Source organism: Schistocerca cancellata, chromosome 1, assembly GCF_023864275.1.
Source record: "Schistocerca cancellata isolate TAMUIC-IGC-003103 chromosome 1, iqSchCanc2.1, whole genome shotgun sequence".
NCBI classification, from domain to species: Eukaryota; Metazoa; Arthropoda; class Insecta; order Orthoptera; family Acrididae; genus Schistocerca; species Schistocerca cancellata.
In genome coordinates, this window is record NC_064626.1 from 978,860,727 (window position 1) to 978,888,186 (window position 27,460).

Below are 27,460 nucleotides of genomic sequence, written 5' to 3' on the forward strand. Positions count from 1 at the left end.
GAAGGAGGAGATTCTCTGCAGGAGCGGAAAGGAAAGAAATATACGGAAAACGCTGACATGAAAAAGAAGAGACATGACCGTAGGACGACTGTCAAGACATGAGAGAATAACTTCCATGGTATTAGAGGGAGTGCAGTGGTAATAACTGTAGAGGAAGACAGTGATTGGAATGCACCCATCAAATAATTGAGGACGTAGGTTGCAGGTGATACTCTAAGATGAAGAGGTATGCACGTGAGAGAAATTCGTGGTGGATCGCATCGCATCAGTCAGGAGACTGATGAATCCCAACACCAATCACCCAATCACGTCAGAGGTGATCGTTGCACCATGAGAGAGAGGATATGAAATAGAATAGCCTCTTCATAGTCCTACAAGGTCGGCGCTATGCCTTCACCGGATGAGGGTGGAGCATTCAACTTCTTCTTAGGAGAAGTTATGGTGTTGCGCCTCTCCTTGGACAGTCGATTAATTTCCGGTGCGAAGTGATGAACTTACGTGTCATCGCCTACGATCATATTCGACAAAATATTAGCACGTAAGGCGCAAGCAATTACTCACAAATGGTTCTTAGCTGGTCTTCATGGTCTTTTGATAGGCGGCGAGGCACCCAGCGAGCAGAAGCCTTTGAGTACTGGTGAACGAGTATGTCAGCATTACCAACAGAAGCATCCAGTTGAGCAGCGACGTGTTTGTGATTCGTCGATCACCTGGAATTAAGGGGTACACATATTCCAACATCGCTGAAGTCACAGGTGGCTGCAGCCGGCTGGAATGTGGGAGATCGGACAGGTTAGCGCGACCTTGTTGCGATGATGACAGATGCCTCACCTCGCGTTTGTTCATTGGCATGCGTCCGTAGACATTCTGAAGCGCCTATGCATATCTGTGATGTTCTGGTTTTAACCAAAATAAACTCAATGTCGGCTCTCTACTTGGAACACACCTCCGTTACAGAGGCAATTTTGAAGGCTACGCATAGTGCCATTTCATGGAAACATAGTGGCATGGAAACATGGCGACATATTCCCTGTTGTCCCTCAACAAATTCCGTATTTTTTCTTTTCAAAAGAAATTTGCCTAGAAGGAAAGTGTGTTTCATCACTTACTGATCGCCCCTCGTACATTACGTCATGTTCGTAATATTGGAAATTCTACATAAAGAATGGAGCACACGAGAGCGGTAAGAATTCTTTTCTTATTGGCGGGAAGACTGTAGTCATGGATTCTTCCGAGAGATATCACTACTACACACAGTTTTGATTTTTTAGTTGTAGACGTGACTCAACGAACTGTTAACACGTTTCTTTCAAACTTGTTTTGCCGGTGATGTGACCTTATGTTTCACATACGGGTCAGAACACAAACAACGGTTGAAGCAGTGGAAGGGTGCTAATTTCCTGCGAATGAGAGGGAAGTCAAAGTTTGTTTCTCTGTCTGTAATGAAGAGATATTTTACCATGAAATTATTTTCGGTATCTAACGCATCTACTGCTAAAATCTGTAGCTTTATCTTACCTTTCACCATCTATATGAAATAGCTAAAAATACAATATGAGTAAAGAGATTCAAAACATAGTACACATGTGTATGCACGTTGTATGAAAGTGAGGACCTGCCACTATCACGTTATGCTTTTTTTTTACACATTAAGTCCACAAACTGTCATTTCATTGTACTACAATGCTGTCACCTCCAAGGGTGTATTGTAAACTGACGACTAAATTAGCTGATGTCCGTTTTCATACGAGTGCCGGGGGACAGATCCGGAGATCTTGCTGGCCAGGGTAGTTGACTTACACCTTCTAGAGCACGTTGGGTGGCACGGGATACATGCGGACGTGCATTGTCCTGTTGGAACAGCAAGTTCCCTTGCCGGTCTAGGAATGGTAGAACGATGGGTTCGATGACGGTTTGGATGTACCGTGCACTATTCAGTGTCCCCTCGACGATCACCAGTGGTGTACGGCCAGTGTAGGAGATCGCTCCCCACACCATGATGCCGGGTGTTGGCCCTGTGTGCCTCGGTCGTATGCAGTCCTGATTGTGGCGCTCACCTGCACGGCGCCAAACACGCATACGACCATCATTGGCACCAAGGCAGAAGCGACTCTCATCGCTGAAGACGACTCGTCTCCATTCGTCCCTCCATTCACGCCTGTCGCGACACCACTGGAGGCGGACTGCACGATGTTGGGGCGTGAGCGGAAGACGGCCTAACGGTGTGCGGGACCGTAGCCCAGCTTCATGGAGACGGTTGCGAATGGTCCTCGCCGATACCCCAGGAGCAACAGTGTCCCTAATTTGCTGGGAAGTGGCGGTGCGGTCCCCTACGGCACTGCGTAGGATCCTACGGTCTTGGCGTGCATCCGTGCGTCGCTGCTGTCCGGTCCCAGGTCGACGGGCACGTGCACCTTCCGCCGACCACTGGCGACAACATCGATGTACTGTGGAGACCTCACGCCCCACGTGTTGAGCAATTCGGCGGTACGTCCACCCGGCCTCCCGCATGCCCACTATACGCCCTCGCTCAAAGTCCGTCAACTGCACATACGGTTCACGTCCACGCTGTCGCGGCATGCTACCAGTGTTAAAGACTGCGATGGAGCTCCGTATGCCACGGCAAACTGGCTGACACTGACGGCGGCGGTGCACAAATGCTGCGCAGCTAGCGCCATTCGACGGCCAACACCGCGGTTCCTGGTGTGTCCGCTGTGCCGTGCGTGTGATCATTGCTTGTACAGCCCTCTCGCAGTGTCCGGAGCAAGTATGGTGGGTCTGACACACCGGTGTCAATGTGTTCTCTTTTTTCCATTTCCAGGAGTGTATTTTCGGCCAGTTTCGGTTGTGGAACATCAGTCAGTATAGTTTCATGAAGTTTTCATACGTGGCGGCGCTACAAGTAGCCTTCGAAATGGCGTTTGTAACGGAAGTGTGATTCAAGCAGTTTCTTTTGGCGGAAACCAGAGCATAGGAGATATTCACAGACACTTGGAGAGTGTCTACAGAGAGCTGTCATTGAAAATAAAAAGTACGGTGAGTCGTTATTGCAACAAGGTCACGCAAACCTGTCCGGTTGGCTGCATGCCGGCCGCTCGCACGCAGTTGTGACTCCTGTGATGTAGGAACGTGCGGACACTCTCATTCGATGTGATCGACGGATCACAAACACTTCGCTGCTCAACTCGTCTTCTCTGCTGACACAGTCGTCCACTACTTGCGGTCCTCAACGTTGTGTGCCCGCTATAAACCTGACGACGCATAACAGACGTAACATGCTAACATGTGGGTTCTTCGCCACCTAATACGAGGTGCATTCAAGTTCTAAGGCCTCCGACTTTTTTTCTAATTAACTACTCACCCGAAATCGATGAAACTGGCGTTACTTCTCGACGTAATCGCCCTGCAGACTTACACATTTTTCACAACGCTGACGCCATGATTCCATGGCAGCGGCGAAGGCTTCTTTAGGAGTCTGTTTTGACCACTGGAAAATCACTGAGGCAATAGCAGCACGGCTGGTGAATGTGCGGCCACGGAGAGTGTCGTTCATTGTTGGAAAAAGCCAAAAGTCACTTGCAGCCAGGTTAGGTGAGTAGGGAGCATGAGGAATCACTTCAAAGTTGTTATCACGAAGAAACTGTTGCGTAACGTTAGCTCGATGTGCGGGTGCGTTGTCTTGGTGAAACAGCACACGCGCAACCCTTCCCGGACGTTTTTGTTGCAGTGCAGGAAGGAATTTCTTCTTCAAAACATTTTAGTAGAATGCACCTGTTACCGTAGTGCCCTTTGGAATGCAATGCGTAAGGATTACGCTCTCGCTGTCCCAGAACATGGATACCATCATTTTTTCAGTACTGGCGGTTACCCGAAATTTTTTTGGTGGCGGTGAATCTGTGTGCTTCCATTGAGCTGACTGGCGCTTTGTTTCTGGATTGAAAAATGGCATCCACGTCTCATCCATTGTCACAACCGACGAAAAGAAAGTCCCATTCATGCTGTCGTTGCGCGTCGACATTGCTTGGAAACATACCACACGGGCAGCCATGTGGTCGTCCGTCAGCATTCGTGGCACCCACCTGGATGACACTTTTCGCATTTTCAGGTCGTCATGCAGGATTGTGTACACAGAACCCACAGAAATGCCAACTCTGGAGGCGATATGTTCAACAGTCATTCGGCGATCCCCCAAAACAATTCTCTCCACTTTCTCGATCATGTCGTCAGACCGGCTTGTGTGAGCCCGAGGTTGTTTCGGTTTGTTGTCACACGATGTTCTGCCTTCATTAAACTGTCGCACCCACGAACGCACTTTCGACAAATCCATAACTCCATCACCACATGTCTCCTTCAGCTGTCGATGAATTTCAATTGGTTTCACACCACGCAAATTGAGAAAACGAATGATTGCACGCTGTTCAAGTAAGAAAAACGTCGCCATTTTAAGTATTTAAAACAGTTCTCATTCTCGCCGCTGGCGGTAAAATTCCATCTGCCGTACGGTGCTGCCATCTCTGGGACGTATTGACAACGAACGCGGCCTCATTTTAAAACAATGCGCATGTTTCTATCTCTTTCCAGTCCAGAGAAGAAAAATCGGAGGCCTTAGAACTTGAATGCACCTCGTAGCAGACCATAAAGAGTAAGGAAGAAGTAGCTTGTTTGACACCATGGGGGATGAACTCCACAAGAAGAATTACGTGGTTGACGAGGTCATTGATGCAGCAAGACGTCGGCTGGGATGTCGATCAGTGTAGTGTTCCTTGCAGGCATGCAAGCTCTTCTCACAATAAGGCGGCGTAAGACTGTCACGTTGAAAGGAGATGTCAAACAATAGCGTTTTGTAGCTACAAGAGTGAGGAATAGTACCGTGTAATGGAGTCCAGAATAAAACGGGTCTGCTTTCGAAAAAAAAGTGTTGTATTACTTACTGAACACCCCTCGTAGTATGTTTCTTGCCATGTATGCTCATCTTCAGCACGAAAGTGTGGTAAACAACACGGCAGAAAATAACGAATTGGAAAACGACTGTCATTTAGGTCTTGTGTCTCGAAAAGTAGCCCAGAGTATTTGCCATTCTAGCTGCTTTCAAAGCCTGTAACAATGAAGTCACATGCTGTTAGAAGCAACTCCAGTTCGAGTTGAGCTACCGCCTTATGGTACACCGAAATGTTTGCATGTGACGTCAGTTTGCGTCATCAGGTTTATAACGAGCACGAGATCGCTCGCGGCGTCACTCTCGCTCTCTGTGCCCACGTGCAGCACGCGTTTCGTGCACGTGGTGTCCAGCAGCGAGCGCGCGTAACGGTGCTCGTGTCGCTGTGTTGCACAGGTGTTCCGGACGTGGTGTCGCGCGAGTACGCAGTGCCGCTGGTGAGGCAGACGCCGCCGCCGTCGCGACGCGCGCCGCCCTTCGCCGGCTCAGAGCCGCCGCCGGTGCCTCCGCCGCCGGAACAGTACTACGCCGCCACCGAAATATGCAAGGTAACGTACATGCTGCCGTCGGCGGCAACTGTTTTTTGAGATTCTCCATAAGCTCAAGTAACACTTCCGACAGTTATCTAGAAAGCATAACAGTAGCTACATCAGCTTGTATGTACACTGACGGGAAAGTCGCAAAAAATCATTAATGCAGAGTAATGGAATTTCGGGCAAAAATTTGTCGGGGTCGTCTATTTAAGTGATTCATATTCCAACATCACAGAGAAATGTGAGCGTGAAATAAGCCAGTGTCAATACTGAATGCTGGTACATTAATAACCAGTGTAACCGCCAGAGTGTTGAATGCAAGCATGCACACGTGCATGCATTGTTCTTCACTGGTGTTAAATTGTTCAAATGGCTCTCAGTACTATGGTACTTAACTTCTGAGGTCCTCAGTCCCCTAGAACGTAGAACTACTTAAACCTATCTAACCTAAGGACAGTACACACATCAATGCACGAGGCAGGATTCGAACCTGCGGCCGTAGCGGTTTCGCGGTTCCAGACTGTAGCGCCTAGAACCACCCGGTCCACTGGTGCTGCATGTCAGTTTTGGGAATGGAGTTCCATGCGTGTTGCGCTTTGTCGGACAATACAGCAGCGGTTAATGCTGATTGTGGATGACGGTGGAGTTGTTGTCCGATGGTGCCCCACATGTGCTCGATTTGAGACAGATCTGGCGATCGAGCAGGCCAAGGCAACATGTGGACACTCTGTGGAGAATGGTGGTTTACAACAGCGGTATATGGGCGAGCGTTATCCTATTGGAAACTACCCCTTGGAGTGCTATTCATGAATGACAGTACAACAGGTTCAATTACTGGACGGAAGTAAACATTTGCAGTCATGGCGCGTTGAATAACTGAGAGTGCTCCTGATGTCATACGAAATTGCACCCCGGACCAGGTGTAGGTCCAGTGTGTCTAGCACGCAGACACGTTGGTGGGAGGCGCTCAATTGGCCTCCTTCTAACCAACACTCGGCCATCATTGGCACTGAGGCAGGACCAGTTTTCGTCAGTAAACACAACAGACCTCCCCCTCCCCGGTACTCCAATGCCTCCTCGCTTGACACCACTGATATCACAAACGGCTGTGGTTTGATTCAGTTGAATGCACGCTACAGTGCGTCTGGCTCGGAGCTGTCCTTGGATTAACCGATTTGCAACAGTTCGTTGTGTCACTGGCGTACCAACAGCTGCACACATTGTTGCTCCAGATGCAGTGCGATTGCGCCAGAGCCATACTCGGCTCACGATTGTGTTACCTCTCAGTAGTGTCACGTGGCCGTCCGGAGCGCGGTCTTCTCGCGACCATACATTCTCGTGTTCATCACTGCTAGCAATTATGTACCGTGGATCCATTCCTGCCATGTTCCTCGTAGCCCTATTACACGACCTCGTCCAAACTCAGAGAGGTGTTGATACTGGCGTCTTTTCTGTCTTAACTAATGGCGTTATTAAAATGGTTCAAATGGCTCTAAGCACTATGGGACTTAACGTCTGAGGTTACCAGTCCCTTAGAACTACTTAAACATAACTAACCTAAGGACATCACACACATCCATGCCCGAGGCAGGATTCGAACCTGCGACCGTAGCAGCAGCGCGGTTCCGGACTGAATCGCCTAGAACTGCTTGGTCACAGCAGCCGGCCATGGAACTGTTAGCGCCACTCTTACGCCACTGGCCCGAAATTTGAATAGACATCATGTTTCAGATGTGGAAATACGCCTACCAACTTCAGTTTGTGTCGCAGAACTCCTTCTTGGTGTTGAGATATTCTTTCCATCAGTGTATTAAGCCACATGGGCGGCATATGCTGCGCTGATAACCAGAGAATACGTTGCGATACGGCCCCACGATACGACTACTCTTCCTTCCCATTTGGGAAAGATAGACCCTATTTGGTACGACGTTCTGAATTTCGCTTTCAGATGTACACTTGGAAAGTTCATACCGAAACATGCTGCTCTGGATGTGTTCTGCGTATAATTCTAATTGGTCGTCGCGTCGTATGATACACTTTTATTTGTTCTTCGGGTCTCCTACCTACGTGACTTTCACTTAGTCATTACGTAAGTTGTATGTGCGCTATAACCTACAGGATATTTGCAACGTGTATACTGTAAGTTCACAACTTGCACTGTAGAATTCCCTGCATTCCGCGTTTCGCACGCAGTCCGCCACAGGAGTGCATGATATAGTCAAGACCAGTCTCCTGCAAACTGCTTTTCTCTGGCCTTAATCAAGCTACCCTATTGTAGAGAGAACAACAAGTTGTGAATAATCGTTACCTGCAAGTTAATTTATGGAAGATGGGATACACCTTAGAGGATTTTACTGTGTGAAATGTGATTCTGCTTTTAATAGTTTAGTGGTCATATTGCTGCAGTTCAGTACTGAGCAGCCTAGAAAGACTCTGTCTTCACCTTTACCATATCATTATCGTCATAATAAAACCCACTGTGATGGTGGTAGTGAGAGTGATAAGAATGGGCTGAGCAGTGTTCGAACATATGAATTTGACCATTTATTTCCTCCAAACAATCCTGTTGGAGGAACATCCGCAAGAGAGCATTATAGCAGAGATTGAAAATACCGCTTCAGTTGTAAAGTTCTTTACAACTGAAGCGGTATTTTCAACGTCTGGAATTTATATTCTAATCACACAAAATTTCAGTTTATAATATTTCATTAAAATGTTTTTCATTCTGGAGCGGTCACCTGGATAGGCAAAACAACAACAAAAATTTATTTACAAGATAACGCATCCTGAAAAATTCCAAATGCCCAAGACATCAAAGAGTAATTTAAATTCACGATGATTGCGCAACTCCAAAGAGTAAAAACAATAATAACCAAAAATTATAAATCATATAATGAATTTACATAACTAAAAAAAAAAAAACCAGACAGAACCCACTGTACAAAATTTGTAATATTCAGCAATAATTGAAATATTAGAATCATAAAATAAATTAAATTATTACAGTGAATGAAAATGAAATCAATCACATTGAATTAGCCGTTAGAATACACAAGATTATCAATATCAGTTAACAGAGCCCGCGGCCCTGATGAGATTATCAGAACGTGGCACGTGTCGAACAGTCTGTTACTCAGGTATGTATGCAGTGGTAAGACAAAGCTAGTTTCGTTCACTGATCAGCGTCACATAACTCCAACTTACAGCTTCTGCTTAGTATCGATCACATAAATATTTAACTGCAATGTTAATTAATATTACCAGTCTCATACAGTCTCATCTGCACCTTCTTGCAGCGGTGTACCGTAGGTCTCTAGAAGAGCGTAGCGTTCCAAAGGATTGGAAAATGGCACAGGTCATCCCCGTTTTCAAGAAGGGACGTCGAACAGATGTGCAGAACTATAGACCTGTATCTCTAACGTCGATCAGTTGTAGAATTTTGGAACACGTATTATGTTCGAGTGTAATGACTTTTCTGGAGACTAGAAATCTACTCTGTAGGAATCATCATGGGTCTCGAAAAAGACGATCGTGTGAAACCCAGCTCGCGCTATTCGTCTACGGGACTCAGAGGGCCATGTACACGGGTTCCCAGGTAGATGCCGTGTTTCTTGACTTCCGCAAGGCGTTCGATACAGTTCCCCACAGCCGTTTAATAAACAAATTAAGAGCATATGGACTACCAGACCAATTGTGTGATTGGATTGAAGAGTTCCTAGATAACTGAACGCAGCTTGTCATTCTCAATGGAGAGAAGTCTTCCGAAGTAAGAGTGATTTCAGGTGTGCCGCATGGAAGTGTCGTAGGACCGTTGCTATTCACAATATACATAAATGACCTTGTGGATGACATCGGAAGTTCACTGAGGCTTTTTGCAGATGATGCTGTGGTTTATCGAGAGGTTGTAACAATGGAAAATTTTACTGAAATGCAGGAGGATCTGCAGCGAATTGACGGATGGTGCAGGGAATGGCAATTGAATCTCAATGTAGACAAGTGTAATGTGTTGCGAATACATAGAAAGAGAGATCCCATATCATTTAGCTACAATATAGCAGGTCAGCAACTGGAAGCAGTTAATTCCATAAATTATCTGGGAGTACGCATTAGGAGTGATTTAAAATGGAATGATCATATAAAGTTGATCGTCGGTAAAGCAGATGTCAGACAGAGATTCATTGGAAGAATCCTAAGTAAATGCAATCCGACAACAAAGGAAGTAGGTTACAGTACACTTGTTCGTCCACTGCTTGAATACTGCTCAGCAGTGAGGGATCCGTACCAGATAGGGTAGATAGAAGAGATAGAGAAGATCCAACGGAGAGCAGTGCGCTTCGTTACAGGATCATTTAGTAATAGCGAAAGCGTTACGGAGATGATAGATAAACTCCAGTGGAAGACTCTGCAGGAGAGACGCTCAGTAACTCGGTACGGGCTTTTGTTGAAGTTTCGAGAACATACCTTCACCGAGGATTCAAGCAGTGTATTGCTCTCTCCTACGTATATCTCGCGAAGAGACCATGAGGATAAAATCAGAGAGATTAGAGCCCACACAGAGGCATACCGACAATCCTTCTTTCCACGAACAATACGAGAGTGGAATAGAAGGGAGAACCGATGGAGTTATTCAAGGTACCGTCCGCCACTTACCGTCAGGTGGCTTGAGGAGTATGGATGTAGACGTAGATGTAGATGCAGATTGTATACATCCACTACACATTTCTGCCCTCTACTTCATGTAAATACGTCACTGTTTGTGCCACACGCAGGTTCACGACATTTGCAACGAGGAACGGAGACTGGAGAGAGCTGCTTGCAAAAAACAGACACACACACCATACATACACAGCTGAAGTCCAACTCTAGTTCTCACATTCCAGTCGGCGCGCAGCACACTCTGCCATACTGAAACCACGCCACACGTACCGTACTTATTTCCGTCGAAGAGCACCTGCTCCTTCGCTGCCACCTGACAGTCAACGGTTACCCAACGCTTTTCCTTTTACTGTTCCTCTCTCGCTTCTGGTGGTCAGCATTCTTACGGTTGTGATACCCGACGTTCTGTCTGAAGTACACAGTGGCCTCCCATATTGGCTCCGGACCGCACTGCCGTAGTGTTGCTGCTGCGAAGGGCACCGTCACGTTATAGCACTGGCAAAGCCGCTGCTCTGTCGTCACGGACTTGTGACGTCTAGTGAAGGCGCAGTTACCAACAATACATTCGTCACCAGTAGTTAATCTTCACTGAAAATCACTTTCCTACCGCCATTAGCAGTCATTCATTTTACTGATTTTTAGATAATTACACACTTTTCCTCGTTTAAGATCGTCTGTTAAACATCGCCTGTCACCAAACATTGGACACCATCGGGACAAAGCACGAAACATCAGTTTCAACTGATGTCATGGGGAAGCTTGATAACAAACTGAAGTTCACGCGAAACAAAAGTAGACTTTGACAATACAGGTTGTTTGTACACTCATGTTGAAGAAAACAGAACACACTGAACGACTACAGATAGGACTTTCATATTCACAGGATATGTGCATTAGTATGTTCTGCAGAAATTATTATAATTGAACCATGTCGGCCTGCGAGTTCAAGGTCAACATCGATATCGCGACTCAACACCTCACCGGTAAACTTGCCTGCGACTCTCATTGTTGCTATAGACCGAAGGTAATGATCAGTGCTACATGAGCATACGTGCAGAATGTCTCGCAGACATACGCATGAACCCTATTGTCAAATCAGTGACTTTGAAAGAGGACGCATAATTGGTATGAGAGAATGTGACACATCCGGAAAACTGCTGCTCGTGTGAGCGAAGTGTTCCGGCAGTGCAACGGGTGTGTGCAGAATGACCCTCGAACACGACGAGATGTGTCAGGACGCATCAAACATAACACTCACCAACAAGATCGACACTTCAACCGAATGGTATTGCAGGACAAATCTGCGTCTTCCTCAGTTCTGGTACAACAGTCGAACAGTGTAACACATTGTGCATTATAGTGGTGACTGTCGTCGGCATTTATTAAGGTACGGGTTATGTGGGCATTGTTCTCCTCTCTGCCTACCTCTGACGAACGTGCAGAAACATATGAGATGGCAAATAGCGTATGGAATGACGTCACTGGCGGCAGGAATGACATCAGATAGTGTTTTCGGACGAATCCAGGTTCTGTTTGTTTGTAAATGATGGACGCATTTTGGTTCGCTGCAGATTTGGGGAGCAGCATCACAGTGACTGTGTTCGCACAAGACATACATCACTAACTCAAGGTCTTATGGAGTGGTACAACCACAAGTCACAGCTGGTGCGTGTCCTGGGCACTGGGCCCAGTGTGACCTATGTGAATGACATCATCTGACCAGTTGCCATACCCTTCCTACACAACATCCCGGACGCCATTTTTCAGCAAGACAATGCACGACCACGTGTTGCTGCACGAAAACGTGCTTCTTGGTGTCACAGGATGTCGGCCTTTTTCTCTGACCTGCCAGATCACCAGACTTCTCGCCAGTCGAAAATGTGTGGGATATGGTGAAACAACGCGTGCAGCACTGTGATTCAATGCCAACCGCTGCAGGGAAACTTTGGATCCGAATGAATGCAGCGTGGATGGCAGTACCACAGGATGCCATCAGCGCTTTATACGCGTCGATGCCATCACGCGTGGGGCAAGTTATCAAGGCCTATGGTGGACCTAGTGCCTCCTAGGCAATACGTCACATGCAGAATCAAGATGACTGAAATGCTACTCATTTCTGCAATACATCTCCCGTGAATACGAACGTCCTGTCTCTAGTCATTCAAGGTGTTCTGTTTCTTTCTGAACATGAATGTAAATTAATTATACAAGAGTAACCTTCAGCTGTGAAAAGGGCAGATAGGTTACAGAAATGTTTCGTACAGCTCTGAATGCAGTATATCCTTAAGTCTTACTCCGGCTTTACGCTGTTATTTCCCGACACTCACACTAGGTGTCATGCCCGAATCAGTTGTTCCAACGGATCGCCTGGAGTAAGTAACGGTGCACTGTGTTCGCAGTGTTGTTTATGGTTTCATGAAACCAGTTCAGAGACAGTTCGGCACTAAATATCGCTAGCCACCACCTTAAAGACAAACTGTTATGAATTTGTACAATAGTTTCACCGAACCTGGCTCTGTATCACCCAGGGCCTGCAAGAAGTCTTTTACGCAGCAATAAATGAACAAGTTCAGTAATCTCACATTCATAGTCCCCACTACCTGGACGTGCTTGGATATTATCTAATGCCTCAGTTACAACAGGATATGGGCACAGAATTTATTTTGCAGGAAGATGGCGCGCCTCTACACTACAATCGTGAAGTTTCCTCGTATCTTCGTAGGAACGTGTGAACTTGGATTGGACGTTGTGGAACCATATCCTCGCCAACACAGTCACCTAATTTAACCCCAGTGAACTTCCGTGTATGGGTTCACATTAAAGACCAAACGTTTGTTCGTTCTATTCCGGGAAAAGTAGACGATCTTCGACAACAGATAACACAAGCAGTTGCCACCACACTGAAGACTTGCTTCATAGTGTTTGGCAGGAGACTGGTTAGAGCTCTAACATTTGTCTTGTTACGAAAGGCAACCACATTGAACATTTTTAAATAGAACTTGGAGATATACTGTATTCAGTGCTGTATCAACATTTCTGAAGCTATTTACATTTTTCGCAAAAAAATATTACTTTTCCATAACTAATTTACTCCACCCGCCATTAAAATTGCGACGCCAAAAAGAAATGCAGATGGTAAACGGGTATTCATTGGACACATATATTATACTAGAACTGACATGTGATTACAATTTCACGCAATTTGGGTGCTGCATTGATCCTGAGAAATCAGTACCCAGAACGGCCGTAATAACGGCCTTGATACGCCTGGGCATTGAGTCAAGCTTTGATGGCGTGTACAGGTACAGCTGCCCATGCAGCTTCAACACGATACCACAGCTCATCAAGAGCAGTGACTGGCGTATTGTGACGAGCCAGTTGCTAGGTCACCATTGACCAGAAGTTTTCAGTTGGTGGGAGATCTGGAGAATGTGCTGGCCAGGACAGCAGTCGAACATTTTCTGTATCCAGAAAGGCACGTACAGGACCTGCAACATGCGGTCGTGCATTATCCTGCTGAAATGTAGGGTTTCGCAGGGATCGAATGTAGGGTAGAGCCACGGATCGTAAAACATCTGAAATGTAACGTCCACTGCTCAAAGTGCCGTCAATGCGAACAAAAGGTGACCGAGACGTGTAACCAATGGCACCCCATACCATCATGCCGGGTGATACGCCAGTATGGCGGTGATTAATACACGCTTCCAACGAGCGCTCACCGCGATGTTGCCAAACACGTAAGCGACCATCATGATGCTGTAAACACTACCTCGATTCATCCGAAAAAATGACGTTTTGCCATTCGTGCATCTAGGTTCGTCGTTCAGTACACCATCGCAGGCTTCCTGTCTGTGATGGAGCGTCAAGGGTAACTGCAGCCATGGTCTCCGAGCTGATAGTCCATGCTGCTGCAAACGTCGTCGAACTGTTCCTGCAGATGCTTGTAGTCTTGCAAACGTCGCCATCTGTTGACTCAGGGATCGAGACGTGGCTGCACGATCCGCTACAGCCATGCGGATAAGATGCCTGTCATCTCGACAGCTAGTGATGTGGCCGTTGGGATCCAGCACGGCGATCCGTATTAACCTCCTGAACCCACCGATTCCATATTCTGCTAACACTCATTGGCTCTGGACCAACACGAGCAGCAATGTCGTGATACCATAAACCGCAATCACTTCATGCTACAATCAGACCTTTATCAAAGTCGGCAACATGATAGTAAGCATCAACGCCTATTTTCTGTAAGTAAATACAATGATTAATTTACACAAAGCTATACAGACACTGGAAATTGATTGGCTCGAAACATACCAAAATCAAGTACACAAAGGCATAGGACTCGTATACTGATTAGCCGAAACATTGTGACTACTACTCTCCGCGACGTTGAATGCGAATTGGTGGCGCTGCGGGCACGTTACGCGGTAACAAAAGTATGTAAGCGGACCGCACACTGATTGCGGATCACTCTAGCGAAGATACAGGCTAAAATGGGGAAATACATTGAGATAAGCGACTTTGACAAAGGGCAGATTATTATTATTTAGAACCTCTGAACGAGTACGGTATCACGAAAACGGCGAATCTGGTCGAATGTTATGTCGGAAAGAGGTGGAAGAGCAGTGAATCTACCACTACAAGCTAAATAGTTTTGATGTCTACGACACTTCACAGAATGTGTGGTCCGTAGGCTTGCCAGCTCTGTTAAGTAGGACAGATGGTGATCTGTGGCATCTCTGCCGAAAGAGCACAAATCTGATGTGCGCACTACTGTTTCGGGGCTCACCCTTCACTGTACATTGTTGAACATGTAACTCCGCAGCAGACCACCCCTACGTGTTCACATGTTGACCCAACAACATAGTTAGTTACGATGGCAGCACGCACGGGACCACGGTGATTCGACCTTCGTTCAATGGAAGTGTGCCGGCTCTTCAGGTGAATCATATTTTTACTACAGTAGGTCGATGGTCTCTCCAAAAACCCCGTCATCGATGAGACAGGCGGCTCGTAACGTGCAGACGCTACGGGCACAGGCTGGTCGGAGGCATGCAGGGAGTGTTACGCTACAGGAGACATTCTTCTGCGTTTTCATAGGTCCTGTGGTAGTAATAGCAGACACGCTGCGAATCACCTGCACCCCTTCATGATAGATGTCTCCCACGACGGCGAGTCATCTTTCAGCAGAATAATTGTTCTTATATCGGGGCCAGAACCGTGATACAGTGGTTTCAGCAGCATTATAGCGAACTCACGTTGGGGTCTCGGCAACCAAATTCGCATGATGTAGATCCTATGGAACACATCTGGGTCGCTATCTGTCGGCATCACGGCGTACTCAAATGGGCGGCCCGTTATTGACGCGAATTGCAGTACCTGTACGTAGACATCTCAAGCCACATACCTCCGCAAACATACCAACAAACTGTCGGGTCCCTGATACGCTGAGTCAGTGATGTATTTCGTTCCAAAGACGAAGGTGGTCATAATATTTTTACTCATCGTTGCACGTCAGCTGTACTTCCGACTTAACATGATGATACTAGTTTCTGCAGTCACCTACGATCCGGCTTGTACACCGGTCTCTTGTGTTCTAACCTGTAAAATCTGGTCGGCTATTTGTTTCCTTCTGTCATAAGCATCTATTGAAAGTGGTTGAAGCATAGTGAAACCGCGAGTAAGTGACAAATCTTTGTCTGAGGGTTGTCTGTCCTGTACAGCAGGACGTGTGGTGATCTGTGATACATCAGACGACACAGTAGAGTGGTTGGACATGCGAAAGTGTTTCGGTTTGCACCGTTCAGCCCACATTGTTGAACATTGAGCTCTACAACAGACAATCCCTACCTTTTCCCATGTTAACCAACGACGTCGTCATTTACGACTGCAGGGGCCACATTATAATTGAGAGTGGACCGTAGATAAATAGAAACCTGTCGCCTGTTCGAGTTAATCAAGTTTCTGGTTACACCAGGTCGATGGTCGAGTCTGGCTACTCTCTCATCCAGGCGAAAAGATGCTCGAAACTTGCATAGCGCCACGAACGCATCCCAGGTGAGCATTATGCTACTGGTATCGGTCTTGGTAATCGATTGCGTAGTGACTAAGGACTGGCCGAATCCATGCCAACTGAACTGCTGCTGCATTGCATTCCAAAGGTGAACTGACACTGTCTTATGCTGACGATCGTAGATTTTAACGCATTATTGTATAATGAAACAGTGCAGTGTTACCGACTTTCTATTTAAATGAACTGGGTCGAGTTCATGGTACATAAAGGCATTTGCGAATGTGCTATACAGTTTGAGTGCGAAAATCTTCACCAAACTGGATAAGACAACCGTAGTCTTTATTCGACTAACGTGAGCTGAAATATAAGAGATGATCTAAACGTTTCGGTCTAAGGGCGTTGCTACAACGCATATGCAACGTAGCGGGACTCCAATGCGTTTATGTAAGCACCGGCATGTAGGGCAAGGATAAGGCCAGGCGCATATGGGGACGCAGCCCACGAAACGTCAGGGCAGGGCAATGCAGCACAGGAAGTATTTCGCAACACAGTGGCTGCGTATACTGGGAGTCAGTTTCCATAGTCGCACCCACCCGAAGACAGTACGTCAGCTGCGTGGCGCTCGAACTGTGTCACAGACACTATGTGGTTAAGGCGGAAGTAGGCACTTTGCTGCCCTGCCCTGTTTTGTCCTGTGCCTGAATTTGCGCTTTTGTATATACACGCGTGAGTCACAAAAGCTGCCGTGCCCTTCCATGTCCTTCGTCGGTTGTGTTCCAATATGCACCCGGTCTTAGCGTGGCATTCGTGTCGGTAATGTGGACTATGGTGACGTTAGTTCCAATTGCGTCCAAACAGGACGAACATTTTTTTTTTTCCTTAGATGCCGAAGACCAAATAATGGTAGACATCCATCGTAGAATGAAGAATGTGGGTGGGGCAGTATGTCTATTGACAACCACCGTTGTGGAATGGTGCACCAAGTTCCAAGATAGATGCAACTACTTCGTGCTAACGCTCGTCTCCATATCGAAAATGTCTTAACGTAGAAGGTAGGCCAGCTGAAGTGACACTTGAGTACCTGCCGTATGGAACCACTTTATCGCCACGTTATTATCACGCCTTCGGTTCCTTAAAAAAGACGTCAAAGATTTGACGATTCCAGTCAGACTAGGATATTTACCAGGCAGTTGTGGACTCCACGCAGCAGCACACTGTGTTTTACCAAACGGGTGTCTTCTACTTGGTGCGTCTGTGGGATGATTGCATCTATGCTCAAGCGATTTTACCTGACTGGCATACAAATTATGGACTGTACAGACTTCGGACGGAAACTTTTTGATCGTCCCTTGTACATTCAGTCACTGCTCATTGTAAAACTACCGCGATAACCGTTTTACAAGTAAATAATTAAGAGATAAAATGAAACTGAAACGCTTCCTAGTTTGCACTCAACACACTTGTGTGTGCTTACTGCAGTGATTACTATTGCTCGCAAATGCAGTGCGTTTCTCGATAACTCAGTGGCTAAGAGCGGACTTGATTTTTAATGAATAGAGTGAATTAGCGATTTTATGTAAAAATTTTTTCGTTAATCACCTAATGAACATTGTCATAGTTCGCTATCTGGGGCATAATAGCAAGGCTTCTTTCAATTTTCTTAAAATGATGAACTGACATATTCAGCTACGAAAGAAACTAGTTACCTTTAGCGTTTGTTACTCGTCCCCCAGCGTAATAAAAATGGTATGAAACCTGAAGGTAATAGGAGGGGCAATACGTGGAGTAATAACAACCTGTCGCCTTGAAGTACAAGTAATAAGTGAATATCTATAGCGTGCAGTAGAAACCTGCCATATTTTAATTGTTGTTCACTTTATTGAGAAAGCAGCAGAAGTGGATTTGAATTTACACGATTCTCACCCTCAGCGTGCTTTTATCAAAACAGCTGGTTCGTTGGTTTACAGATGAGTAGCTTATGATAAATAGAAATTCACAGTTTCGAAAGTGTGAAAACGATGTTTGCACTTGAAACTTGTATTAAATGCAATTTAGTGAATTTAGCGGCTGGAAATTTTATTATTAATGTTTTTCTACGCTCACATAGTATTCATTACTATTCTAGTCCGTTGTCAACAACGAAAATTATCTAAGCGCTACGCGTGTCTTGGCACATTTCTATCAATAGTTCTACGCACAGGTGGGAAAATATTGCACCCAAAATAAAATTTCTCCGCATAGTTTTAAATCCCATGACTTATCTTAAAATGTTATAAGTCTGTTTTAATCAGTAAGTTTCATGGCACAAAATATATAATAAATGCACCGCTGAGAGATCTGTAGAAAAGGTACATGTGGATTTACATTTGTTTCTACGCTGTTTAAAAAAGTAACTTATTAATGTTGTAAATCTGTAAATGCTATTTTATCCCCCTCCTCCGGTCACCCCCCCTCCCCCCTCTCTCTCTGAAGCCTTATTTTTGATATGAAATGACTACGCCTCATCACTTGAAGTGCTGTAGTTCTGTATAGCAGCAGCTTAGACGCTCTTGTATTACTCTGTATTTGTTTTCGCCTGACAAAATGTGTCAGAGAACGTGTTGCGTGTGGATAAGTTGTGCGTTGCGTAACGATCTTGAGTAGTAATGAAGACCACTGCTAGAGTCTGTAAATACTTCAGAAAAAACATGAAAATTATTGATTACACAAAAATGGGGAAAACAATTGTTTCGGGCATTCTAACACGGGTTCTTAGTGAAACCACCACTGTCACACTTTTTAAATCAGAAACCTGTGTTTCTGCTAGGGCAACTCACGTGTAAACCTACGTAACATGTATTTAGATGGAAGTATACTGGTGATAATGTGTGAATTCGAAACTGGTAACGCTGCTTTTACAGTAAAGTAAACCAAAGCCATGTTTTGGTTGGTTGCTGCCGTGCTCTATAAACATTCAGTATCACATGACAACCATTGTTCTCCACCAAACCTTAGTAGACTCGCTATTTATACTGACGTACTTCTAAGTTTTTCTAAACTTATTTAGGAAACAATACAGTGAAGGCTTCTGTTCATGAAAAATCAATCTTTATTGTAAAGGAAAATGTGATCTTAACAACGATTAACGCTCTTAGATTAATATTGGCCCCTTAAACATAATGTTCCGAATTAACTTAACAAACGAAGATAACCTTCTTCAGGAAAAGACGTTTTTAAATAAAAATAATGATAAATTACGTCAAGTATAAAGAAAAATTAGACAATGGCTTTCAACAAAAGAATGAGAGTAGGTACATGAACGAATCAAGTAAGCACTTATTTTAATTCATCACAGTCCAGTCACAGCTTTTACTCAATAGAATTCATTTGCATGCGTGTTTTCGACATTTAAAACATGCTTTAGTAGCTTTGGTGTCTTTACGACGTGGACACCATTGCCTTTTTTTGGGTGCGTCAGTTCTGCTAGTATTTACAGTGCAGTGTCTTTGATATAATTTTCAAAATTTTTTGCTAAGAACTTCGTTCTATAACTCCTCAGAAAAATCTCTAGAATTCATTTTCCTGTCTTTGATCAATGCTATGCCAATTTGTTTTGTAAAATCTCAATGCACCTTCTTTCCATTCTTATATACAGGGCTATTACAAATGATTGAAGCGATTTCATAAATTCACTGTAGCTCCATTCATTGACATATGGTCACGACACACTACAGATACGTAGAAAAACTCATAAAGTTTTGTTCGGCTGAAGCCGCACTTCAGGTTTCTGCCGTCAGAGCGCTCGAGAGCGCAGTGAGACAAAATGACGACAGGAGCCGAGAAAGCGTATGTCGTGCTTGAAATGCACTCACATCAGTCAGTCATAACAGTGCAACGACACTTCAGGACGAAGTTCAACAAAGATCCACCAACTACTAACTCCATTCGGCGATGGTATGCGCAGTTTAAAGCTTCTGGATGCCTCTGTAAGGGTCGGCCTGCAGTGAGCGAAGAAACGGTTGAACGCGTTTCACGCGTAGCCCGCGGAAAATTGGCTCATGCCACAACTGGAGACCGACAGCACCGAATTCATCTTTCAACAGGATGGTGCTCCACTTCCATCATGATGTTCGGCAGCTCTTAAACAGGAGATTGGAAAACCGATGGATCGGTCGTAGTGGAGATCATGATCAGCAATTCATGTCATAGCCTCCACGCTCTCCCGACTTAACCCCATGCGATTTCTTTCTGTGGGGTTATGTGAAAGATTCAGTGTTTAAACCTCCTCTACCAAGAAACGTGCCAGAACTGCGAGCTCGCATCAACGATGCTTTCGAACTCATTGATGGGGACATGCTGCGCCGAGTGTGGGAGGAACTTGATTATCGGCTTGATGTCTGCCGAATCACTAAAGGGGCACATATCGAACATTTGTGAATGCCTAAAAAACTTTTTGAGTTTTTGTACGTGTGTGCAAAGCATTTTGAAAATATCTCAAATAATAAAGTTATTGTAGAGCTGTGAAATCGCTTCAATCATTTGTAATAACCCTGTATAACGCGTTTTTGAATAAAAATAGCCCTATTCTCTTAGTCTATCTTGGTTTTCTTCAAAAACTTTGTCTTATTCTGTCTCTTCATCGTCTTCTATTTCACTGACAGTTTCATGATAAGAAATGTGTGTTTCATTGTCATTACAATCTGCTGCAGTGAAAAGTGTGGCTGGTGTATTCAATGAGTTAGAGTCTTCACCAGCTACAAATAACTCCAAAATTTAATCAGCGTCCACGAGTCGTTCTATTCTGTCTGAAACAATAAAAAGAAATTTGTGATGACAGATAAAAAAAGTAATGTTTATAAGTTCGTGGGGTAGATTTCGATCCAAACTGGTATGAACCCACAGAAATAATGGTCACTGCTTAGCACACGTCTGCACAGTGCAGAAGCACATCCGGCACTAAGATTACTTAGGAGAGCAGTGGTGTAATACGCCCGGGGGTACAAATAGGTTCGGTACCTTTAAGCTGGTGTTCGTTTCTACTTTTCTTGACCGTGCGCCCGGTCCACACCACGTACCTGATAATCCCGCGGCGGTCGTGCTATTCTGCTCCACACTGCTGCTGGCTTGCCTGAAATTATCTATCGAAATATGGAAGCGGGTTTAGGGGAACCACTCAACGTTAAATCACAACACTGTCCGTCGTCTGGTATGAACAACTATATTCTGAGACGATAAAAGAAAGTCGCAGGTTGCACTGTTTACATTCTAATTCAGAAGTGTTATCCCAATTAATGGTTGATTAACAGTCCACAATATCATTCGGACGAGCGTACGCGTAACCGACACGACGCGGATGATTGTTGATGATGCGGAAGCCGAATGATCGCACGATGGTTCTTACGCTCGTCACGCATACACAGATATTTGGTACCAGTCCTCCTTGACACTAGTAATGATATTTTAAAACTGTTCACAAAGTTAAATTTACAGTTCACAGTTCTCGGTTCTACGAGTGTGCGCGTAACCGCCGTGGCGCGGTTGATTATTGATAATGGGGAAACGCGATAATCGAACGCACGTCCTCACGCTCGCTACGTGACACTGGCACTTAAATGCTCTCTTTTGTGGTAAATCGTATAACTGATTCACATTAGTTCATTCTTGGAGACCGAACATGATTGATACTGTACGGTACGACACGCAACGAGAGGATACACAAATACGTTATCAGCAGCACTGCTCATTTTTAAATTACTTCTTGACGCACTTTCCTCAGAATAATTTGCTTATTTTATCACATTACTGTAATAGCACTTGTAGCAACACTTCAATTTCCATACTAACAATGCTCTCACATGCAGAGCTACACACAACACAACGTAACAGTTCCGTGTCCCGTGCTCGACTCTACAAGCGCGGCTGCCCGCAAAGATACTCCACAACTATGCCAGCGATATGACAATACGCTTGCGGTGGCAACGTTGCCGTAAGATCGGAATTGTAAGCAAAAGAGTGACGCGGAGGGGGGAGGGGGGTAATAAATCACCGCACAAATGTAGTTAAGTGCTGCAGGAAAGAACACAAGTAATTAGCTTCTGCCCTCCGATGTTCCTAGCTCGTCTCGGCATGCGGGCTGCGAGAGACAACGAGAGACGGTAAGTGTCTGCGGTTGCAGGGCGGGGAGTCGTCACCGCCGCCGGTGCCGCCTCCGCTGCCGCCCCTGCCGCCGCTGGCGCCCGGCTCGCCGTACGACGGCGCCGCCACGGGCAGCGACTCGGCGGGCCTGGACGAGCTGACCACGGCCACCGAGGACGAGGCCGCAGACGGCGATGGCGACGGCGACGAAGAGGAGGAGGACGACGCTGCGGCGGGCGCGCAGCCGCTGCCACTGTTCCCCAGGGAACACCTGCGCGTTGTCGAGATGCTCGGCGTCGGCCACTTCGGGGACGTGAGTAGCGTGCAGTGTGACACCAACGTCACAGATACTGCTGCAGTTCCCTGAGCAAGCTCGCTCATTGGCTGCATCTCTCTCCTGGGCGTTAAAACTGCAACACCGGAGAAAGGCAACGAATGACAGATTTTCTTTATGAAGTTACTTATTTTATGTATTCAGGATAGGAGGAAGTAGACACGATTTAATTTGATGGTGGTTACTAGGTAAACAGAGAGCGAAATGTAGTACATCGAATCGAAGTGAGAGTGAATGACTCATACAGATACGTCATTCCATCCCGCTTCCGCTTTATGCAAGAGATATTTAATCGAAGTGGAAGGCTTGTGGTGGTGTGTCAGCCTCTCGGTAACACGTGGTCAAATGTTTTCAGCGCTTGAGAATTTTGGTGGACTTGCTGGCCAGGACAGCAGTCGAAAAGCCTCTGTAACGAGGTGGGTCAGGACTGCACAGGACACATGGTGTCTTGCATTATCTCGCTGAAAGCTCCACAGATAGGTCGAAGATAGGTCACATCCACCGGTTAAAATATGTAAAGAATACACTGCCAAAAAATTGCAACACCCTCAAGAACAACGTCATTTTATTGACAGGTGGGCTGACAGGTACACTACTGGCCATTAAAATTGCTACACCCAGTAAGAAATGCAGATGATAAACGGGTATTCATTGGACAAATATATTATACTAGAACTGATATGTGATTACATTTTCACGCAATTTGGTTGCATAGATCCTGAGAAATCAGTACCCAGAACAACCACCTCTGGCCGTAATAACGGCCTTGATACGCCTGGGCATTGAGTCATAACAGAGCTTGGATGGCGTGTACAGGTACAACTGCCCATGCAGCTTCAACACGATACCACAGTTCATCAAGAGTAGTGACTGGCGTATTGTGGCGAGCCAGTTGCTCGGCCACCAGATGTTTTCAATTGGTGAGATATCTGGAGAATGTGCTGGCCAGGGCAGCAGTCGAACATTTTCTGTATCCAGAAAGGCCCGTACAGGACCTGCAACATGCGGTCGTGCATTATCCTGCTGAAATGTAGGGTTTACCAGGAATCGAATGAAGGGTAGAGCCACGGGTCGTAACACATGTGAAATGTAACGTCCACTGTTCAAATTGCCGTCAGTGCGAACAATAGGTGACCGAAACGTGTAACCAATGGCACCTCATACCATCACGCCGGCTGATACGCCAGTATGGCGACGAGAAATAAACGCTTCCAATGTGCGTTCACCGCGAAGTCGCCAAACACTGATGCGACCATCATGATGCTGTAAACAGAACCAGGATTCATCCGAAAAAATGACGTTTTGCCATTCGTGCACCCAGGTTCGTCGTTGAGTACACAATTGCAGGCGCCCCTGTCTGTAAGACAGCGTCAAGGGTAACCGCAGCCATGGTCTCCGAGCTGATAGTCCATGCTGCTGCAAAAGTTGTCGTCGTCAAACTGTTCGTGCAGATGGTTGTTGTCTTGCAAACGTCCCCGTCTGTTGACTCAGGGATCGAGACGTGGCTGCACGATCCGTTACAGCCATGCGGATAAGATGCCTGTCATCTCGACTACTAGTGATATGAGGCCATTGGGATCCAACGCGGCGTTCCGTATTACCCTCCTGAACCCACCGATTCCATATTCTGCTAACAGTCATTGGATCTCGACCAACCCGAGCAGCAATGTCGCGATACGATAAACCGCAATCGCGATCGGCTATAATCCAACCCTTATCAAATTCGGAAACGTGATGGTACGTATTTCTCCTCCTTACACGAGGCATCACAACAACGTTTCACCAGGCAACGCCGGTCAACTGCTGCTTGTGTATGAGAAATCGCTTGGAAACTTTCCTCGTGTCAGCACGTTGTAGGTGTTGCCACCGGCGCCAGTCTGGTGTGAATGCTCTGAAAAGCTAAACTTTTGCATATCACATCATCTTCTTCCTGTCGGTTAAATTTCGCGTCTGTTGCACGTCATCTTCGTGGTGTAGCAATTTTAATGACCAGTAGTGTAGTTTATACGAGGTGCGGCTAGAAAAAAACCGGACTGATGCGGGAAAAAACATTTATTTACAATTATTTACAATTTCATGTTATCTCCTTCAATGTACTCTCCTCCTCGGTCTCTACACCGCTCCATACGAATTTTCCAGTGTTCATAGCAATGCTGCAGATCATTTTCGGTAAGTCCATACATTACTTCCGTCGCTTTTTTCTTTACTGCTTCAACAGTCTCAAATCTAGTTCCTTTCAAAGCTGACTTGACTTTAGGGAAAAGAAAAAAGTCACAGGAGGCCAAATCAGGTGAGTAGGGTGGATGATCTAAGATGGGAATGTTGTGTTTTGCCAAAAACGTCTTCACTGACAACGCACTGTGAGCTGGGGCATTGTCTTGGTGAAGGATCCATGACTTTTTTCTCCACAAATCGTTCCGTTTTCTCCGTACTCGCTCACGTAGAGTATCCAGGACGCTAATGTAGCAATGCTGATTCACTGTTTGTCCCTCTGGTACCCAATCAATGTGCACAACCCCTTTGATGTCAAAAATAAAAACATTCATCATTGCCTTGAATTTCGATTTTGACATTCGTGCTTTTTTGTCGTGGAGAACTAGGAGTTTTCCAATGCATCGATTGGCGTTTAGTTTAAGGATCGTAAGTAAAAAACCACGATTCATCGCAAGTAATAACATTTTGTAAGAAGGTGGGATCACTTTCAATGTTTTCCAGGATGTCAGAACAAATCATTCTTCGGCGTTCCTTCTGTTCAATTGTGAGACACTTTGGAACCATTTTTGAACACACTTTGTTGATGTTGAAACTTTCATGAAGAATCTGCCTAGCACTTTCCTTGTCAACTCCTGTTAACTCAGACACTGCTCTGATTGTTAAACAGCGATCTTGTCGAACAAGTTTACCGATTGTTTCAATGTTTGCATCAGTTTTTGCTGACAATGGTCTGCCAGTGCGAGTGTCATCACTGGTGTCTTCGCGGCCATCTTTAAATCGTTTAAACCACTCAAACACTTGTGTTCGCGATAAACAATCATCGCCGTACACTTGTTGTAACAATACAAACGTTTCACTTGCAGATTTTCCTAGTTTGAAACAAAATTTGATGTTAACACGCTGTTCTTTCTGTACACTCAACATTTTCCGACGCATAGACAAAACGTCAACTACGTAGAACAGACGCCACGGGCAGACTGAGTGCAGGAGGCAGATGAAACTCGAGCAGTAGGCGGAGCGAGAGTCACGTGACAGGCCACGCGACTTTCAGCCTTATTGCATTCGTTTTATTGTTTCACCAGTACTAGTCCGGTTTTTTTCTAGCCACACCTCGTATTATAGGAGTACATGACAATGAATTCAGACCAAAGGAGACCACATGTAACGGTTAACGTTGTGCAAAATTTAACATCACTGTACAGAGAACACCCCGTGACGGCAACTCAGGCGTGCATTCTCGCATGCCAGCCGTCTGGTCATGCACATATCCTAGCAATTTTGCAATGGTTTTTGCAGCCCAGGAGGACAAGCACCCGCTTCAGCCAGCTCCACACTTGTTCAGCTGGCTAAAGATATGCTGACGTTGCTGGCCGAGTCAGATGATATACAGCGAGGGCTGGTTTAACGCCCAAGCGACACAAGATGAGAGGAGCAGCGGAGGCGCCACAACTGTAACATTTATATTCAGGGCAGACCACAATTTAGTAGCGGCCGCTTGTGGCGGAAAGATGAGGGGGTGCCATGGACGTAAAAGTGCAAGATTAATGTGCCGTGCATGTTACAATAAGTAGCGAAAACTGACACGGGCCGGCCAGAGTGGCCGAACGGTTCTAGGCGCTACAGGCAGTTCTATGGGACTGATGACCGCAGAAGTTGTCCCATAGTGCTCAGAGCCATTTGAACCATTTGAATTGACACGGGTGAAAATGTACGAGGGGAAAGGGACACGAGGGGGACACAAAGTTCTGTAACCGGCCCTGTGTGCACCATAAAGAGCACGTTGATTCGCAGCAGCCGTATGTAGATGTCCATTGTCCAGCTGATAAACAACATCACCTTTCTGTCCAAGATATTGCTGTGACACGGTGATAATCTATCGAAGTAGTGACCACTGGTTACTTTACCCTGCAGAAACACCGTAACGGCAATTTGCATCCCCCCTTATCCGCTCAATGGAACATGGGTTGAGACTTGTGTGTTGTGGGTGATTGCACTCTGGAAAAGGTAGGTCACAGGGTATACACCATACTGGCTCACCACCATCAACTCTGAAAAGACGCAGGCTATACTGATCACCCGGAGGCTCGGAAGGTACGGACGTCCTCAGCGCCCCCCCCCCCCTCTCCACCACCTTCACCTAAACGAATCCCAACTACCCTGGCGCAGAACCGCCAAGACGCATCACTCTCATAACGAACAGAACCTACTATCATAACTGAAGTCAACAGGGCACCGTTTCACTCTCCAGTCAACTTTTTCATGATACCAGAGTAGCCATGATTGTCAGTGTTGAGCTGTCATGCGTAAGCTGGCCAGATTAGTATGTGTTCTTAGTTCTGCTGCAAGCAGACGCTTCCTAATGGTCCCTGATGACACCGAAGGTGCAACATGTGGGCCCTTGATGGTATTCGGTCGGCTACCGCTGCTCGCCGAATGCTTCGATCTTGGCGTGAGCCTGTACTACGCGGATGTCCATAACCTGGTCTATGGGTGCGAGAATGTTCCACAGACCACAGCTGAAAGTTCAAACATACCACCGATGCCTGTTGCACAGCATGTACAGCTATTCGTCGATAGGTCCATCCAGCTTCCCGCAGCTCCACAGTCTACCACATTCAAATGGCTTAAGCTATTCAACACGAGTGCGTTCTCGTCGGTGG

At 45.9% G+C, this 27,460-nt stretch overlaps 1 protein-coding gene across 1 annotated transcript in view; it reads left to right on the plus strand.

The window, feature by feature from the left end:
* The window catches only part of LOC126088454 (discoidin domain-containing receptor 2-like), a 764,950-nt gene that overhangs the window by 708,146 nt on the left and 29,344 nt on the right, over positions 1-27,460 (plus strand). Inside the window, exons 12-13 of the mRNA XM_049906599.1 lie at positions 5,333-5,484; positions 22,293-22,565. Coding sequence (XP_049762556.1) covers positions 5,333-5,484; positions 22,293-22,565 — 425 coding nt within the window. The remainder of the gene's footprint in view (positions 1-5,332; positions 5,485-22,292; positions 22,566-27,460) is intronic.